The sequence below is a fragment of the Sminthopsis crassicaudata genome, chromosome 1 (genome assembly GCF_048593235.1).
Source record: "Sminthopsis crassicaudata isolate SCR6 chromosome 1, ASM4859323v1, whole genome shotgun sequence".
NCBI lineage: Eukaryota > Metazoa > Chordata > Mammalia > Dasyuromorphia > Dasyuridae > Sminthopsis > Sminthopsis crassicaudata.
In genome coordinates, this window is record NC_133617.1 from 578,083,210 (window position 1) to 578,102,025 (window position 18,816).

General features: G+C 31.1%; 2 protein-coding genes across 2 annotated transcripts in view; both read left to right on the forward strand.

Annotated features, from left to right (window-relative positions):
• The window catches only part of FCHO2 (FCH and mu domain containing endocytic adaptor 2), a 135,896-nt gene that overhangs the window by 99,250 nt on the left and 17,830 nt on the right, over positions 1-18,816 (forward strand). Inside the window, 3 exon segments of the mRNA XM_074282249.1 lie at positions 954-996; positions 4,143-4,225; positions 11,109-11,212. Coding sequence (XP_074138350.1) covers positions 954-996; positions 4,143-4,225; positions 11,109-11,212 — 230 coding nt within the window.
• On the forward strand, positions 4,499-8,546 carry LOC141552254 (uncharacterized). Its single transcript, XM_074284654.1, has 2 exons — positions 4,499-4,507; positions 7,839-8,546. Exons 1-2 carry the CDS (start codon positions 4,499-4,501, stop codon positions 8,430-8,432), a joined length of 603 nt encoding a protein of 200 aa, XP_074140755.1. The 3' UTR covers positions 8,433-8,546.

Genomic DNA, 18,816 nt, shown 5'->3' on the forward strand with positions numbered 1-18,816 from the left:
CCAACCCTAAACTTTTGAGAATTCAGAAATAATTTTTTAAAAGTGTGGAATTGAAATGCCATCTTAATTTATTTTCGATTTCATAAAAATCATAGCTAAATTTTGTTTTAGTAAAATTGATTACTTTATTCAATAGCTAATTCATTCACTTGGGCCCATTGAATTTTATACCAGAAAGCACCTTTTTGAGGAAATGTGACATCATTAGTGGTATAACAAGAAGTCTTAATTCCACAACTAAAAACATAGCTCAAAACTAGAATCCCAAGTCTCTTCTTTCTTCAATCCTTTTTGATCCCAAATAATTCTAGTACCTTTTAACCTGAAAAATGCTTGTAACATTGAAAAATAACTTAAAGGCTACTTAAATGAAAATCTAAATATATACTTGTACATACATGTTACACTTTATTAGTATTCTATTCAGTTAGGTTTTGGTTCAGACATAACTACATGAATGAAACTAGCTTTTCTCAGTGGCAGCATAGTTAGGCAATGAAGTTTATACAAGGTTTTGGTTTATTGCTAATTAAAAACTAAAATTAGTGAAACATATTTCACTTGAAATTTCTTCTTTGATATTTTCCCTCACTCTCATCTCCTAACCCCAAGCCAAATTTTCTACTATTAAAGAAATAAGTGAATGTAGTAGCTGAGTGGCAGCAAAAAATTTCCTAGTAAAGGTTATTTGGCACACATTCATTTTTACTCATTTAAGATTTCATTATTTCCTAGACTTCGTAGAAAATACATAGAAATCTTAATTTTTCTTTTGTTTTATAATTTTTCATATTTGCCCCTTGCATTTTCAGATTTTTGTGTGCATGAGATGTCATTCTTATCTGTGTGTGTGTGTGTCTTTTGTTTTTTTGTTTTTTGTCATGGCATTGACTGATTTTGTTACTCAAATTACATGATTTATATTTGTCATAATATTTTAATTTTTTAATTAGGTGAAGAGTTAACAAAATCAAAGCTTTCTGCTCCATCAAATGAGTAAGTTCATTATTTAAAGTTGTATTTTACATGTTGTATCATTTTTTTTACATTATTTTTTTTTAAGAAGAAAGTTACTTTTGAAAATAGTTACCTTAGACTATCCAGTTGTGATTTTATTTCTAATTGTTAGCTATCAATCATCCTTTTCCTCTTAATTTTAAAAGAAAAAAAAATCTGACTTGGGTTTTTTTTTCATTGATATGGTTTTATTATTGTTTCTGGATATTTAAAATTATTTCACATTTTAAGAAAACACAAAATGATTATTTCAGCTTAGCTGAAGTTTCAGGACACCACAAATGTCTTCATTTCAATTTACTTCATTCAAGAAAGTTAATTTCTTTTATCTTGTACAGTGGACTATGTGATCCATCAGTTGTTAAGACCTGAAAAAGGAGTATGACTTTCTGTTCTTACAAAGTTAGGAAAAGAAGATGAAGGCATGGTGTGAATTTCAACTTAGCAGAAAAATTTGGTCAACATAAATATTGAAAATCATTGCTATTTATTACTTAAGCCATAATTACAAATTTTGTCTTGAACTCTTTATTTTATATATCACTAAATGTATATTTCTTTGCTTGTATTTTTTCCATCTACAAAGATAAATTTTAGGAACATTAATAGATCAATATTTTTTTCCTTTTTTATTATAGTTTTTTATTTACAAGATATATGCATGGGTAATTTTTCAGCATTGAACCTTGCAGGAAGGAGTTCCAACTTTTCCCCTCCTTCCCCCCACTCCCTCCCCCAGATGGCAGGTAGACCAATGCATGTTAAATATGTTAAAGTATATGTTAAATACAATATATGTATGCATAATTTGTTTTTGTTTTGTTTTGTTTTGTTTTGTTTTTGCTGAGGCAATTGGGGTTAAGTGACTTGCCCAGGATCACACAGCTAGGAAGTGTCAAGTGTCTGAGACCAGGTTTGAACTCAGGTCCTCCTGACTTCAGGGCTGGTACTCTATCCACTGCATGACCTAGCAGCCCCCAAAAAATAGATATTTTTTAATAACATTCTTAGAGATAGAAACTGTACAGCATGATGTTAATTTCTTATATTTTAGATGTAAAATAGTTCATTGTTTTAAAATAGATCTTATTATCAAGAATTATTTACAAAATTTTAATGTGTTCAAAATAGAAAAATTTGTAACTAAATTATACTTCAGCAAGCTTCAATGTGAGTTTGCATTCAAGAGTCTACCAACTTTTAATAATTCTTGTCTTTGAACAGATAAATATTAACTAAGTATTGATTTGTAGTATTTCTCTATCCTACATAGATTAATTCACAGCAAAAGTCATGGTACTTTATGCTTTTGAATTATATCAGTTAATGGCTTTGTCCTCTCTACTCTCCCCATCCTAATTCATCACCTATCCAAAAATCTCTGTCTTATAACTTAGTTTGTGAGCAAGTGTAACTCTTAAAAATTCCCCATGTTTTGATATCAGTTAATTTTTTTTTTCAAATTCCAGTTTTGTTGAGAATCCATCAGCTCCCAGCTTATTTACAGATGTTAAGTATCCTTTTCTTTGGCAACATCCTTTTTGAGTGGTCTCATGAAACATTTCTTTTCCTTAACAATTTGGCTATGCCTAGATTTGGAGGGAGTCTTGTCAGGTTATTCTAAGTACATTTAGTCTGTATCAGCAAGAACTTTTATAGAGTGAGAACATGTTTCTTGCTTCCAGTAGCACATTTTTATTATGATAAGTCATTGGTTATTTCACCATAGTGGGCAAAATCCTCCCAGAGGTTAATGTTCTTATCAAAAAAGTCATTCATAACCAGTGGATGCACTATTTTTGATCAGCTTAGCATTCTTGATTTGGCAGCCCTGTCCCATTTTGTAGATTTTTTTTTTTTTAATCTTGATGCAGTAGCCCTTTTGACCACCCTGGACAACAGAGAATGCCACATGAACAGGATGCTAAACTCTAATACAGATCACTTTGTGTAGGCCTTGGTAGATTTTATGGGACAGTTTCTTTGCCTGCCAGCAGTTGGTGATTTCTTTGTAACTCTTATCCTTGGTCACTGTATTGGTATCAGTCATTTTTATTCTGCCTGTAGACAGTGGATACATACATCTGCTGTTTTGGCTTTTCCTGGACCCTGTCCAGTAGCCATATTTCTGTTATTCACTTGGTTCTCCATCAGGTGAGACCTTTCTGCTTTTCAGGAATCAGAAGTATCTGGGCATAGTCAATGACCCCGATAACTTAACAATGTCTCTTTATGCCATTGAACGTCTTAGTTGTTTCCTGTCTTCGTCATCCTGCCAATCTACATCCTCTTTGCAATGTTTGATAAAGATCTCTTCTTCGATGTGTAACAATTTTTATTAAAGCATCTCAAGCTCATTATTGATGTGCTAGGCCAAGATAGTTTTGAACTATCCTCTTTGTGGGGTTTATATGTATTCTACAATGCTTACAGTGACCACAGGAAGTATCTCCATGGTGATGACTGCCTTGATAATTTTCTTCTTGTTCACCTTGGAACTAGGCTTGTTTTACTTAGCCTAACCTACTAAATTTACAAGAACATTTTAAAGATAAATGAAATAACAAATTAGCTCTTTCAGGAAGGTAAATGGTACTAAAAATACATGAATGTATAAATAAATTTAAAATGTGTTTTGATTTTTTTCAAATTTGCCTTTCTCAATGTCAAATCCTTTGCCCTTTCTCTTGTTCAGGCTACGAACAATTAATTCTTTGGAATACAATAGTACATTTATTGGAATACATAGTACAATTGTACATAGTACAATTCCTGTTAGAATTGTTTTAGAATATTAATCTTTCTGTATGGTGAAAATTCTAATTTGATTTTGGAATAGTACCTCAATTTTTTTTTTTTTTTTTCCAAAATGAAAATTTCTACATTCAAATGTTATTTAGGCAATTTGTTTTTAGGACATTGGAAAGTTTACAGTAAAGTTTAAAAATAGAAACCTATTTTAAACTTAATATTTATGAAACATAAGATTTTGTTTTAATTAAATACCTTTGATCATTTATGAATCTTAATATAAATCAAAGACAAGTTATTTGGTCTTTTATGTTGTTAAAGGAAATTTAGTGTTTAATTTTTTTTGTTTGTTTGTTTTTGGAATGTTTTGTTAGAAAGGGGAACAATGACTTACTTGTATGGGACCCATTGTTTGGACCATCTCTTGATACATCTAACTCAACACAATTGACATCAGGTAAAAAACCAGAATTTTTTTCTGAAAAAAAATTGTTATCAGCTAGCTATTTTTTGCATTAAACTATTCAATAGCATATATAAGTTTTTACGTGCTATTTATTATTTCATTTAAGTTTAGTAATAAGGATATTACTGATACTTAGATACTATGAAGTAGTGTGTTGTGTGTTAACAAGTATGTATGAGTCTTTTTTCTTTTTTTTCTTTTTTTCTTTTTTTTTTTTGCAAAAAAGTCTAAACTTTTAGCAAAGTGAAATTATTCATTTTCTAAATGGCATTGGTATTTATTACCAGTACTCCTATGACTTTAATAACTAAAAGTTATTTGATTGATATATGACTTTAATAACTAAAGGTTAATACAGTAATTGTATTAATATTGGGTAAGAGAAAATAAACAAAAGTTATCCTAAGGTGATATATGATTAATCGCCAAATAAGTGTTATTGTCAATAAATGCTGTCACTGAGAGAAGGGAATGTTGATGAAAAACTATAGCTATTTGAGAATATTTCATGGACAAAAAGGAATTTTGAGCAAAGTATAGGTATTGAATATTATTTAAAGAAATTTAGAGGAATTATGCTAGGGGGAAAATGTTTCTTATATGATTACATAATAGTATAGTACCATAATTTGCAATCATTTGAGCTATTGCTGCTACTCTCCATAACAGAAATGAAAATGTGAAATACATTTATGTAACTTAGCTGTAGATATGTTTATAACCTATATTTTGAATATGTAACATCCTTTTTGAGAAAGAAATTTATATATTTATAAATTTATATATTGTCAGATCCTCTCTTTCACAATTTAAAAAACTAATTTCTGTATTTCTTAGGTATGTATTGTTTTGCCAACAAAAACCATAGAATTATTTGGGGAAATGTTTCATTTTATTGGCAAAATAGTTTTAGATAGGAAGCAGTTTTGAAAAAATTAATTTTAGTCACTCTTCAATCAAGATGAAAAGAAATAACTCATTAAATTTAAAGCTTGCCAAAAATTGTAATTGCTTTTTAGTTTTAATTTTGATGATAATAAAATAGAATTATCTTCATGTTTTTCTTAAAAGTACTGTTGTACTAGTTACCAAAGACAGGTGCAAGTTGTTCACAGCCTATTTAGAACATCTTATTTGAATTGATTGCAAAATTTCCACTCATTTACTGATATGGATTCCAAAATGAGGATATACTATTTGGGATTACAAAACAAAAACGCCAAAACATGTCTTAGCATATTTTCCTGAATGTCAGAATTTCTACTTCAATCACTGTCATTCCCTAATTTTTTTTTTTTTTTAAATGCAAGATTTAGATGTAGGTTCTAGTCTTGAGTTTTATTGATAACAAGCTATGTGGCCAGAGGAAAATTTTTTAATCCTGCTAAGCTTCATCTCCTTAACTGTAAAAGGAAGGCATTGGACTAGATGATCTCTGATACTACGTTTAGCTCCACAGAATGATTTAAAGTCGAAAAAGATATTTTTTTAAAAATTTTATTTATTTTTATTTTTTGCTGAGGCATTTGGGGTTAAGTGACTTGCCCAGGGTCACACAGCTAAGAAGTGTTAAGTGCCTGAGGCCAGATTTGAACTCAAGGCTTCCTGATTTCAGGGTTGGTGCTTTATCTACTGCACTAACTAGCTGTCCTTTGCAAAAAAATTTTTAAGCAACCTCAGGCCTAACAATTTTGGAGATAATTTGGAAGAATTATACATTGTTAAAATACATTAATTAGATCATTGCAAGTTTATAATATTTGAATTAGTTTGGTTAGTGAAAAGCATTTTTTCTATACATGTTGCCTACTTCAAGTACTATGATACTGTTAACCAACCTAGTTGAATATATAAATTTGATTGTCTTTTTTTTTTTTTTTTTTTTTTTTTTTGCTGATACAATTGGGGTTAAGTGACTTACCTAGGGTCACACAGCTAGGAATTATTAAGTCTCTGAAATTTGAATTCAGGTCTTCCTAACTTCAGGGCTGATGCTCTATCCACTGCACCACCTAGCTGCCCTTAATTAGATTATCTTTTGATGTGATTGGTGAAAAAATGTTGGGGGGAAAAATGCAAGAGCAACAAAGACTTATTATCAAAGTCTTGCTTTTTGTTTTGTTTTATGTTGTTTTGGTTTAGTTTGTTTTTAAATGAAGCTTTTTTTTTTTTTTTAAATGAATAGAGTTCTTTTTTCCCCCCACTGTGGCTAGTGGTATCTTTTAAAATCAGCAATTCACTGTTAATTAATCACAAAAGAAAAATTTTAAATTAGTATGCCAGAAAAAATATTTTTAAAGTCAATCTTTTGTTTCATGCTGCTTTCTTTTTAATATAATGTATGCATTTCTTCCCTACCTCAGAGTATTATCTTTCTCTTGCCTTCCATCTAAAGAATGTTTTACTTTTTCCTCAGGTAAAACTTTTTCATGTAGTAATTCATTTGAAAACCATTTCTTATTTGAAATATTTATCAAAGCCATTATTTAAACTTTTTCTAATTTGTTCAAAGTTCTTCATGAAAAAACAACCTTTTGGTATTGTTTGTGTAACAGCATTAGAACACATATTTTGCTATTTAAAAAAAAATTGATGACTTGACAAGTTATCCTATTCTGTAAAACTATTTGAATATGCTTTTGAATTCAAAATAAATCATTTGCCAAATTATATTACATTATCCTAAACTATATTGAATGGCTTCTATCTTGAAGCTTAAAAAATTGGGCACAATTTGTTTTGTTTCTTTCTACTTCCTTTTTCTACTCTATATTTATTCTTTCCCTCAAACCTAGCACCTCATTCTCCCTTCTGGTATCCTACCCAGACCTTCCCTCTTAGCAGTATTCTATACCTTACCATTATCTCCTCTATCCATCAAAGTCCTCTTGTGGTCTGACTTTAGCTGTCAGAAAGTAAAACAATCATCCTAAACTGCTTGTGACTATTAATTTCTCTAAAATCTCAAAAGAATATTTAAATATCTTGTGGCATTGTTGGGTATTAGAGCTAGGCCATTTAGTTTAATCCCCTCATTTTACAGATCAGAAAATTGAGGTCCTTTAGAGGTGAAATGATTTGCCCTATTCTGGGTATGGAAGATATTTCTGGGCAGAGTCCTTTTCACTTTTATCTGCCCTGCTTAAGAGAACTGCCTGGGCCATAGAAAGCCACCATAATCCATCTTCTAGAAAATTTGGCCTTTTTTTCTCTTTGTTTTAATTTTCAGTGAGATATATTTAAAACTCAAAATAATATGAGTTTTTGTTTTTGTTTTTGTTTTTTTTTTACAGATCTGGTATTTACATTATTACAGATCAGATAAACCCAGTACTATTTTCTGACTTTGTTGAATTAGGTCTGCTCTGTAGCATTGAACTTGGGGAAAAAAACTAATATTATAGCCTGCTATATTTCTTAAGAAAATCATCTTTATATATGTATAAAATTTAAAATATATTTATATAGTTCTTATTTTTCAAACTTAATATGTTTTTAGCCAAATGTTTATATACAATGTATATTGGTTAGCCGTTTCAAGTCATGTAAAAGTATTTAAAATAGTATAGCTTTTTATTATGTAGATTAAAAATATAAGTTTTAGAATTTTCCTGTTGCTTTTAGTTTTCAATTTTTTTCTTCTCCTTCAGCTATCCTTAAAGAGCAGAATAGGAACTCCTCTTCCTTTCCCATTGGTTTGCCTGGGTGTATAATAACTGAACCTTTACTTGGAAGTGAGTCAGATTTTGGGGCCAGGAGCCCCTCATCAGACTTTTCTATTAACTCACTGTGTCACCCTGATGTGGCAGCATCATCAGAAAGCACAGATGTATTATCTTTTGCATCATGGTCACAAAGTCAGTGGATTTCCTTTACTGATGAACTTGTTATAATTAAACACACAAATGCAGACCAGAAGGCATTCCAAAGATTGCATTGTAAAACTGAAAATGTCTTCGAGTTCCCTGATACTTTTCCTGGGAGATCTTCCAACAACTATACCTCTGAGGATCAAAGTAACTGTGGCTATAATGTTATATGTCCTGAAATAATACTGACTGAAGAGACTGAGAGTGCTGCTGAAAAGTCTTCCACATCATCTTCAATATCTCTGGACTCTAGTATAGTTTCTACTTTTGCTCAGATATATGATGGTATGACAAGCATGCATTGTACATTGCTATTAGCTAATAGCTAATGTCAGAAGAGTGGTTTAGGTTCACATAACTATATTTTCTATTGCTGTTTATTACTGTTCACTTTTTAAAAATTAGTTGCCCCCCAACTAATCACCATTTTAAAAATAGTAAATCAGGGCTATCCTATGGGGGACTAATACAGGTTGTTCATTGTAATAATCTGTTGAAGAAACCTTTTATTCCAATGAGATCCTTTTAGAAGCAGTAGCTATATGGCATTTAAGATATATACTAATTTTTTTGATACATAAACAATCCCTTCCCTTCACTCCCCCCCCAGATAATGAAATGTGGGAGCTTATGGGAGCAGAAATTGTAATTACTATTCTGAGTTAGCCCATAGTCTCCTTCATAAATTAGAATTATATTAAAGAAAGAGGTGTCATTGGCTTCAGATACATGACTGTAGTCTTCTGAATTGTCTTTCAAGTTTAAAATAATCAAAAGCTTTATAGAGCTAATGGTGGTTTGGAAATAGTAAAGCTTTAAAAATGATTATGTTATATTCACAATTAAGTCACTCCTGATTAATGAGAACAAGTAATCCTTTGAAGTGGTTATATTATTTGAATTCACACTATTCAAAATTATAATTATATGCAAATAGGGCAATTGATTCCAGTCCAAAGAAAGTATGCAGTGAGAATTTGAATAATATAACTGCTTTTTCCTATTACAGCACTAACCAAGACCTGGATTTATGCAGTTCTTTAGGTATAGATCTCAACTTGTACTCTCTTATCTTTTGACTTGTAGCTTAAAATGCACAAGTTGCAAATGACAACAAAAGAATTTTGGGTATAATGAAGATAATAGGATTTGAGCTATCTATATCTCCCAAGACCAGATGTCTTCTCATTCTTTTTCTTTTTCTTTTCTGTTTTTTTTTTCTTTGACACAATTTAGTCTCTCATCTGAAAACCATCTCTTCTTGCACAACTTTTTTTATTGAGCCCCACTCTCATCCCCTAGTTTTCTTTTATGTCTTTTTATGTGATCTTCTCCAGCTATCTTAATCATAGCAGATTCCATTTTCTGAATTTGCACATTGTTGACCATGTGGAATGAGAAAGGGGCATTGTACTGTAGTGGACAGAAAACTATCCTCTAGAGTCAGGAAGACCTGGATTCAGTTCCTGCTTTTGTGCAGATTTTATGACTCTAGACAAGTCACTTAGCACTTAGCCTATGAGTTAGGCAACTCTAGGTAATTACGGGTTGAATTGGTAGAGGAAGTAGGTCCTGCCCAGGAAATCTCTACCCAGTGAAATGACAAGTCTGGTTTAAAAATGGCATCATCAAAAATAATACTTTTATTCCCATTTCTACTGAAGCTCCCTTTCTTTCTACCTTTGTTTTTTTACCCATCAAATTTAATCTTAATATTTTAAAAATATATTTACCCAATTAATCGTTAGTTCCTGGTATCTTTTTTCCAGTTCACTAATCAGTACTCTTTTCCCTGCCATATGGTTGCCAATCCTATGCCCTTCCCTTTATGCCTAATTTTTTTCTTTTTTTGGACTGGAGCTGTCTGCTAAGTTGCATGTCTTTTTTAGATATAAATATGCTGAACATTTCCCCCTTTTAAGAATATTTCTACCATATATATCTACACATATATCTACCATGTCTCTAGATATATCCTTGTAGATATAGAAATATATATCAATAAAGGGAGGTGAGGAAACACAGGAGGGAGAAAGAAAAGCAAAGACCACTCTTTAAAAAAGTGAAAAAATATAGGGTGTTCCTTAAGTCTTAGGACCTTTTAGCCCATGAGAGAAAGCTTTTAAGGTTATCAAATAATTTCTTTGCTGAAATAATGATTTTGCGCATTTCTGCTCCCACACTTCATTCTCCCAATAATTTTTACACTAGTTCATTTGTGTCTTCTTTATTATAGTGTATCTGATTACCTGATCACTCAGTAATTTCCTTCCTTAATATAGTCTAACAGAAAATATTCAGGCCTATATTTTTAATTAGAAGGAATACCTAAACATTTAGGAGTCAATAAGTTGCTCTGGAAAAAAAGTGAACTTTTATTGTTTCTATTTGGATTTTAAAATATATTATTTTTTAAGTTATTTAACTTGTATTAATTTAGAAGATTTTTAGTAAGCCAGTACAGAGTTTTAATGCTTTTTAACTGCATATGCAAGCATTTGAATTGTGAGTTAAATTACTGTTTGGTTCAGGTAAGTATTTTTAATATTGTATTTGTAGTTAAAGTTAGTAGGTCCAATTACTGGGTTTAAACCCTAAAAGGTTTTTTTTTTTTAATCCTATAATAACTCCACATAAAGCAAATGCAGAGGGGAGAAATTAAAGGCTAATTTTTGAGTATTATATTTATTTTACTTCAATTTCATAGATTTAATGCTAATAGCAATGGTAATAATAATGATAATGGAAATAACATTTCAGTCATGTTATGGAAGAAGATATTAATTTCCTCAATAATATTATTGGTGTTTTAAAAACCATATCTGACAGATTTTTGAATCATAATTGACAATCAAAATTTAAATTTATTCTTTATTTTGAAGATAGAGCTTATAAAAACAATTATTACCTAATTTTATTTTTTTACTTTCTGATTATGATGGGAGAAGCTCAGATTTTTCTAGTTACTAATTATTTCCTTCAAATTCTCTTTTTTTCCTCACTAGCCAGGCCTACAACTCCTCTTTCTGCAGGCACCATTGTCCCACCTCCAAGACCTACTTCAAGACCGAAGCTTACTTCAAGCAAGCTTAGTGGGATTAATGAAATAGTATGTATTTAAGTTTTTAAAATTTGATCACAGTTTTGATTTGATGTGATTTTTCTTTGTACACATGAAATGTGTATAGCTAAACAACTATAAAATAAACTGTTTACTATAAGTAGACAAATTATCTGAATTAGTGATGATATAATTGAAGTGAAAAGATCAATGGTAGCAACTGTGGAAACAAGTTTCCCTGTTCTGCCGCTTTTTAGCTGGGATTTAATGTTGGCCAAATCATTTCATACAACTTGAAAAAGATTGAATTATGGGATGAGTTAAGATCCCTTTCAGATATTATATTTTGTGATTCTGGAAGCTAAATTACTATCACCTAAGGAGCACTTATTTAACTTGACTGTTTGGTTTTCTCCTTTTAAGAATTTGGGAAGTCTAAGGATAATGAAACTGTTAAAAATAAATATGAAAAACATTTTCTTTAGATTTAGATCCCCATAGAAGCTGTTACATTTATCCCTGTAAATGGATTGTCCTTGAGATAAGGATTATGTTGTTCAGACTTTGACAACAGGTAACTTAAATACTGTCCCTAATCCAGGTATACAAGTAGATTTTTTTTAATTTAAAAATGGAAAAACAAAACAAAACATAGCTTCATATTGGGAATTTTAACAAACTAAGTGATTCCTTCAAGATAGCTTAAAGCAGCATTTCATAAATTAATTTGGCTACAATATCTTTGGATATTATTGGCTAAGGGATATAGAATGCTACCAAGATAACAGAGAAATTTTAGAGCAAATTACAAGAAATTAAATATACATATTTAATATTTCTGAGGGAAATTACTATTGGGATTGAAGCCTTTTTTTTTTCCCCCATAGTGTAAAACAACCAACATCCCATGAAACATTGTTTGATTGGTATATATAATTTTCCAGGCAAGAAAATGAGTCCAAAGACATTTTTTTTGCTTCAAAATAGTGAACAAAAAGTACAGTTAGGAAGAGTTATTATTCATCTCCATCTTGAAGAAAGTAATATAGAATAGGGAACAGTTGTACAAGTGTATAAAGATAAAAGATTTTTTTTTTTTTTTTTTTTTTTTTTTTTTTTTTGCTGAGGCAATTAGGGTTAAGTGACTTGCCCAGGATCACATAGCTAGGAAGTGTTAAGAAGTGTTAAGTTTCTGAGATCGGATTTGAACTCAGATCCTCCTGACTTCAGGGCTGGTGCTCTATCCATTGCACCACCTAACTGGCTTAAGACTTGATTTTTTAAGTCTTATTACAGATATGGAAATCATAAACCAATACAAGATTATATATAATCAGTTGCCAAGTTTTGTGGTATTATGGATGGATGGATGGGTAGACAGACAGACATAGATTGATTGATCTTTCTGATTTCAAGGTCAACTTTGTGGAGCTTGAGCACTATGTATAGATTTTACATATACATACTGTGTTTTATGAAAAAAACAACTCTATATATACCACTGACGGTCTGCTGGCCTTGGAGTCAGAAAGAGCTATTACATTGAGTTTCCACCTCTAATACCTTCCCTTTGTGTGATCTTGGACAAATCACTCAAAGTTTCAAACCTCAGGCTCTAACACTAAGTTACAAAGAGTTGTAATTTGTGCCAGTGAAACACTTTGAGCTTCTGACTTTTGGCCAAGAAAGTGCCATACATCTCTCACCATATAGAAGATAAAGGAGTTGTAGAAATGGAAAGGAAGGGACATAAGAGCTCATCATTTTACCTTAGTGTCATGCTCAACACTAACTCAACCCACATATCCAATCAGTTGTCAAACTTCTCTTTGATATTTTGAAACATCTCTCATTTACATCCCCCCCCCCCCTTTGTTCTCTGTAGAAAATAGAGTATAGGTGCTACCCTAGTTCAGATTTTCACCATCTCTTATCTAGACAATTAGGGTAGATATCTTGCCTCAAATCTATTCTCATTGCTGCCTATCTTCCACTCACCTTCTTTGAAAGCATCAAATCTGACATTCCTCTGTTCAATAAGCTATTTATTACTTTCAGGATCAAATATAAACTTCTCTTTTTAGTAATTTAAAGCTCCAAACTCAGCCTCTTTTTAGTTTTGTAGTCTTCTTACACTTTATTCTTCTTCCGTACTCTAGTCACACTGATCTTCTTGCTATTCTTCTAACCCGTTTCCTTTATACTTGTTGTCTTCCTGTCTGAAATGCTTTGTACCTCCACTTCTTAACATCCTTAAATTCCTCTAAGATTCAGCTTAAATTTCATCTTCTGCTAGAGGTCTTTATCAATCCTCCCAATTACTGGGACCTGTCTGTCTTAGTTTGTCTTCTGCCTACTTTGTATGTCTCTTTACATACTTAGCTCTTTGCATGTTGTTTATCTCTTTAGAATGTAAGCTTTTTGAAGGCAGGGATTGCTTTTCTTTCCTTTGTTCTTGACTTTTTTTTCCCTTTCTGTCTTCTTCTTTTCATCTTTCTTTTGTGCATTATATTCCCCCATTGGAGTATAAGCTTCTTGAGGGCAGAGACTGCCTTTCTTTTTTATATTTGTATCCCCAGTGCATGCCTGGCACATGGTAAGCAGTAAATGGATATTCATTGATTGACTGACTTTGTATCTCTAGAACTTAGTATCATGTCTAATATAGAGTAAGCATTTAATAAATTCTGTTGATTTGTACAGTATAGGTATATCCTGTTTTAGAAAAGAAAATAACTACTTGTAGAGCATTGTGTCATAGAGGGAAGAAGTACTTGAACCAAAGAACTCGCTAATCTGGATTCTAGTTTTGGTTCTTTCATCTAGTAACTAGATATGCAGCCTTAGTTAAATAACAGTTTCTTAGGGCCTCAGTTTTCTCACCTATTAAAAAAAAAAAGATCCTTATCAACACTAAATGCCATTGGATTTGAAACTAAGGAGGAGATATTGGTTTGGATGGTGAAAGGATTCATCATAGTTTGATGTTTGGTTGTGTTTTTTTTTTTTTTTTTTTTCATTAATAAACAGTCTATTTAAATTCTTGTTTGTTGACTAAGTTGTTTAGTTAATACTAATGACAATCAGTCAAAAACAAAATAAAACCTCTGTAGGCTAAATTTATGTCAGTTAATGAGAAACTGATTTAATTTACAAAGATTCAAATGACATATTTTTAAAGAAAAAATATTTGCTCCCTTTTTGTGCTGTTTTTCATATCTACATCCTTTGTCCTCACTTGTACACTTCTGAAATTTTGTACCTTTATGAAACATGTGTGAAACTTTTGTATATGGTTTAGGTCCTTAGAAATTTTATTGATATATTTCTTAGCTGTTTTGTACTTAGCCTATATATTAGAGCATTACAGTATCAAGTTGATAATGTTACATTATAATCCCCATTTTGCAGATGAGTTAATATGTGGAATGAGATTTTTTTATGATGGGTTCTGTCAGTTTTTGCACCTTTTGTGTGATATTTTAAAAACAAAGCAAAGTTATAATATTGCTAGAATTCTATAATCCTTATTCTGAGAAAATAAAAATACATGAGAATATCTTTATTGTCTTTTCCCATCATGTTAAATCACTGATTCAGACTGTGGATCAGGGTGTTTTTCAGAATAATCAGTATTGTTACAAAAGAGTTAATGATAAACTTGATACATCCTACAGACATAGACATAGCTGTCAATATTGTTATATTAAAAATGCAGTTCCTAATTTTGTTTATGCCTGAAATTCTTTTCAAAGTTACACATTATAAGGAAATCTTGGGGAAAAGAAATATTGTCCGGTATTATGTAAAATAGAAGTGCACTTCTGTTAAATTTACAATAAGCCACTCCAAAGCATGTGTCTTTATGATAATGAGCTAATCTTTTTGTGGTGCTAAAGAATTGGAAATCAAAAGGAATGACTGAACAAATAGTTGTCTGTGATGTGATATTGTGCTATGAGAAATGCTTAATAGGATATTATTAAAAAAAATTTCAGAAGACTTATTTGAACTCATGAAAAATGAAATGAGTAGAACCAGGAGAACATTGTACACAGTGATAGCAATGTTGTAGGATTGATCCACTGTGAAAGACTTAGCTAATCAATATAGTGATCCAACATAATACCAAAAATCCATGATGGAAAATATTATCTCCAAAGAGAACACTGATTTAAACTTTTTTTTTCCTTGAGGCAGTTGGGATTAAGTGACTTGCCTAGAGTCACACAGCTAGGAAGTATTAAGTGTCTAAGTCTGGATTTGAACTGAAGTCCTCCCGACTTCAGGATTGGTGCTCTTATCCACTGTGCTATCTAGCTGCCCCTGCTTAAATGCAAATTTGGAGCATACTTATTTTTATTATTTTCATTTTTGTTTTATTTTGTTTCAGTTTTCTTTTACAACATGGCTAATTTGGGAATGTTTTTCATGACCTCACATGCCTAATTAAGATCAAATTACTTGCCTTCTCAAGGAGATGGGATGGGCAGGACTTTTTTACATGAAATTGAGAAATATCTAATATTGAGAAATATCTAAAATTGAGAAATATCTAATGAAATAAAAAGTTGTGGTTTTTTTTTTTTTTAAGATAGCTAATATTCCATCTTCACCTTTCATTAGCAAAGAAAATAGGAGAATGCTGTCAGATAGATTGGTACTCTTTAATCTATTATGTTGGTAGTGCAGAAATCTTAGATCTTTGATTTGTCAGCTTCATCTAAGACCTTAAAGGCAGCTGTGAAGATGATACTAAAAAAGCTGGAAGACTTGGCTTTTGATTCATTCATATTGCAGAAAAGCAGCCATGTTTCATGTACATGGTGAAAAAGGTATAAATGCTGACACCAAGAATTTGTTAAAGGAAAGCACTTAACACAAATCATTATCTAGTTAGTCCTTTGTCAGATATCTGTAGATGTTATGTTGTCCATGTGACAATAAGCAATTTTCATAGTGAGAATAAGAAGTCTTTGTTCAGAGGACTCTGTATAAGACAAGTAAAAATATATTAAAATTTTAAAATATTCATTAAAAATATTTTTTGTATGTTGGGATGTATAGGGCTAACCTACAGCTGACTAGCAAAATGTAGATAATTATAATGATATATTCTCATGAAAACTCCTGATAGTTTTTTTTTTAAACTATATGAAGCACTGAGTCCTATTTTAATATATGGTAGCATTCAAATTGTTGTTTTGTCCTTCGTTGTTAAAGGGAGCCATGACATGCAAGTGAATTGGATTTAAATGAGGGAGGCTGTGCAATGTCACCTGCCTCACTTTTCCCTCCAGAGTCGTTTGGGCCCAGTGGCAAGATAGAGATCAAAATAACTGTAGATGACTCTAAATGAATTGGGAGATCTTGACCTTTCTAGTCTCAATCTTTAACAGGTCTCAGTTTGATTGAGGCAATATCTATTCAGTGATTAAGGCTAGATAGCAATTGAGGCAAAGAGAATGAAACATATTAAAGCTTAGAAAGATAAAACAGAAAAAGAAAATGTGTTAGCTGAATATATTCGAAAGAATAGCAATTAAACAAGTTGGCAATCCTTAAAAAGTGCATAAAAAGAAAATTAGAGGAGAAAGAAATTTGAAAAATAAAAGATCCTTTTTAGAACATATGAACAAAACTAAGGATAGTTTGGAATATTTGTTTAGAAAGCTAGAAAAAGAAGAAAATCAAGTCACTAGGGGAAACGTCCCAAAAATCAAGGTGAGGATTTCAATAAGGATTCCAATACAAAGTTCTATTTCAACAAAACTGATAAATGAAAAGAAATTGATAAACATATGAAAATTCAAAAACTAGCAAGACAAATAATATTCAGTCTCAAAAAAAAAAAGACATAAAACAAGCCTTAAAAAAATTGTCAAAAGGAAGGAAACAACTTCACACCAGGTGGATTTACAAGTCATTTAAAGAACAAATAGTAGCCATGGTATAAAAACCTGTTCCAAGAAAAAAATAGAAGCAGAACCTACTCTACAGGCCAATTTTATGAGCTAGACATGGTCAAAGAAGAGAAAGATAACTGTATGCCAAGTTCATTCAGAAACAAAGCAAAACAGTTAAATTATGTCTAGAAAATGATTCACTAAATTGTATTTTATCAGGGATGCAGGTATCATTGACATTAAGGAAAAACTGCTCTTAAGCCCAACAAAGATTGCAAAATGTTTCAATAGATGCAGAAAAATCCTTTCACAAAATATAACTCTCATGTTTTAAGACTCTAAAGCTCAGTATGGAAACTACTCCTTTCATTACTATGATCAGAAGCTTGTATTTGTATAAAGGATTTTTAAAAATTCAGTTGTATTTTATTTTTTCCAATTACATATAAAAATAGTTTTCAGCATTCATTTTTTAAAGATTATCAGTTCCAATTTTTTTCTCCCTTCTCAAGACAGCAAGCAATTTGATAGAAGTTATACATGTATAATCATTTTAAGCATATTTCCATATTAATCCTGTTGTGAAAGAAAAATCAGAAGAAAAGGGAAAAATCATGAGAGAAAAAAAGCAAATCAAAAAAAAGAAAAAAATTGTAATGAGAAGCATGTATTTGAAATAAAAAACTAGCACTATTCAAAAATGATTAAACACTCACTGGTTACTTCATTTAAAAAGGAGTGAGATGTCCCATCTCCCGCTAATGTAGTTCTAGAACTACTAGCTCTTAACATTAGGATGAAGAAAAAAACAAAAACAAAACTAAGTGGACTTTGGCACATGGGAGACAAAAGTAATCCTATTTGCAGATGACTGATAATGTACTTAAAAAACCATGTAGTCAGTAGAGTCTACAAAGAACATGAGAAAATCTTCAACTTCAGCCAACACATAGTATGGTATTCATTGGCTTTGATGAAAGATAGGTATAGGAAAGGATCATAGAAAATATGATACAGGAGTTAGGAATGATAGAAGCTAAAGCCTTAAAGACTACATCGAAGTCTAAGACCTATAGAATATGAACATTTTCTTGACAGGAGAATTGTGAGGTAAAGGATATAGCAAGCACTAAATAACATCACAAAAAAGAAACTAATTATAAATTTAAAAATAGATTTTCAGTGAACTTTTTTTTTACATTGCTGAATTTCTCTGTTACAATATTCATAGCCATTTTCCTATCATTTTCCTAGCTCTCCTTACTTCACTTTGCCTCCATTTATATAATTCTTTCCATGCTTCTCTGCATTTGTTATATTGACCATTTCTTGCAGCACAATTTTATTTTATTAAATTCATGTACTGTGATTTGTTTAACCAATTCCTGACTTGATGGGCAGCTACATTGTTTCTACTTTTTTGCTACCACAAAAAGTGCTTCTATAAATATTTTGCTATATATATAGGGCCTTTTAAAAAACATCAATGAACTCATTATTTGGGTGTGAGGGTGGTATATGCCTAACAGTAGATTTTCTGAGTCAAAGGATATTTGAGTAATTTTAAAGTGCTTTCCAAAATGGTGCTTAATTCAGTTACAGCATTCACTAGTGATCCTATCTTACATAACCCCGCTATCATTAATTGTTCCTGGTTTTTATTTTATTTGCAAATTTGTCTTTTAAGATTTTGCTCTGTCATCCTACTTATTGTCATAAAGACCCTGTTAATCCTCATTCAAGGTC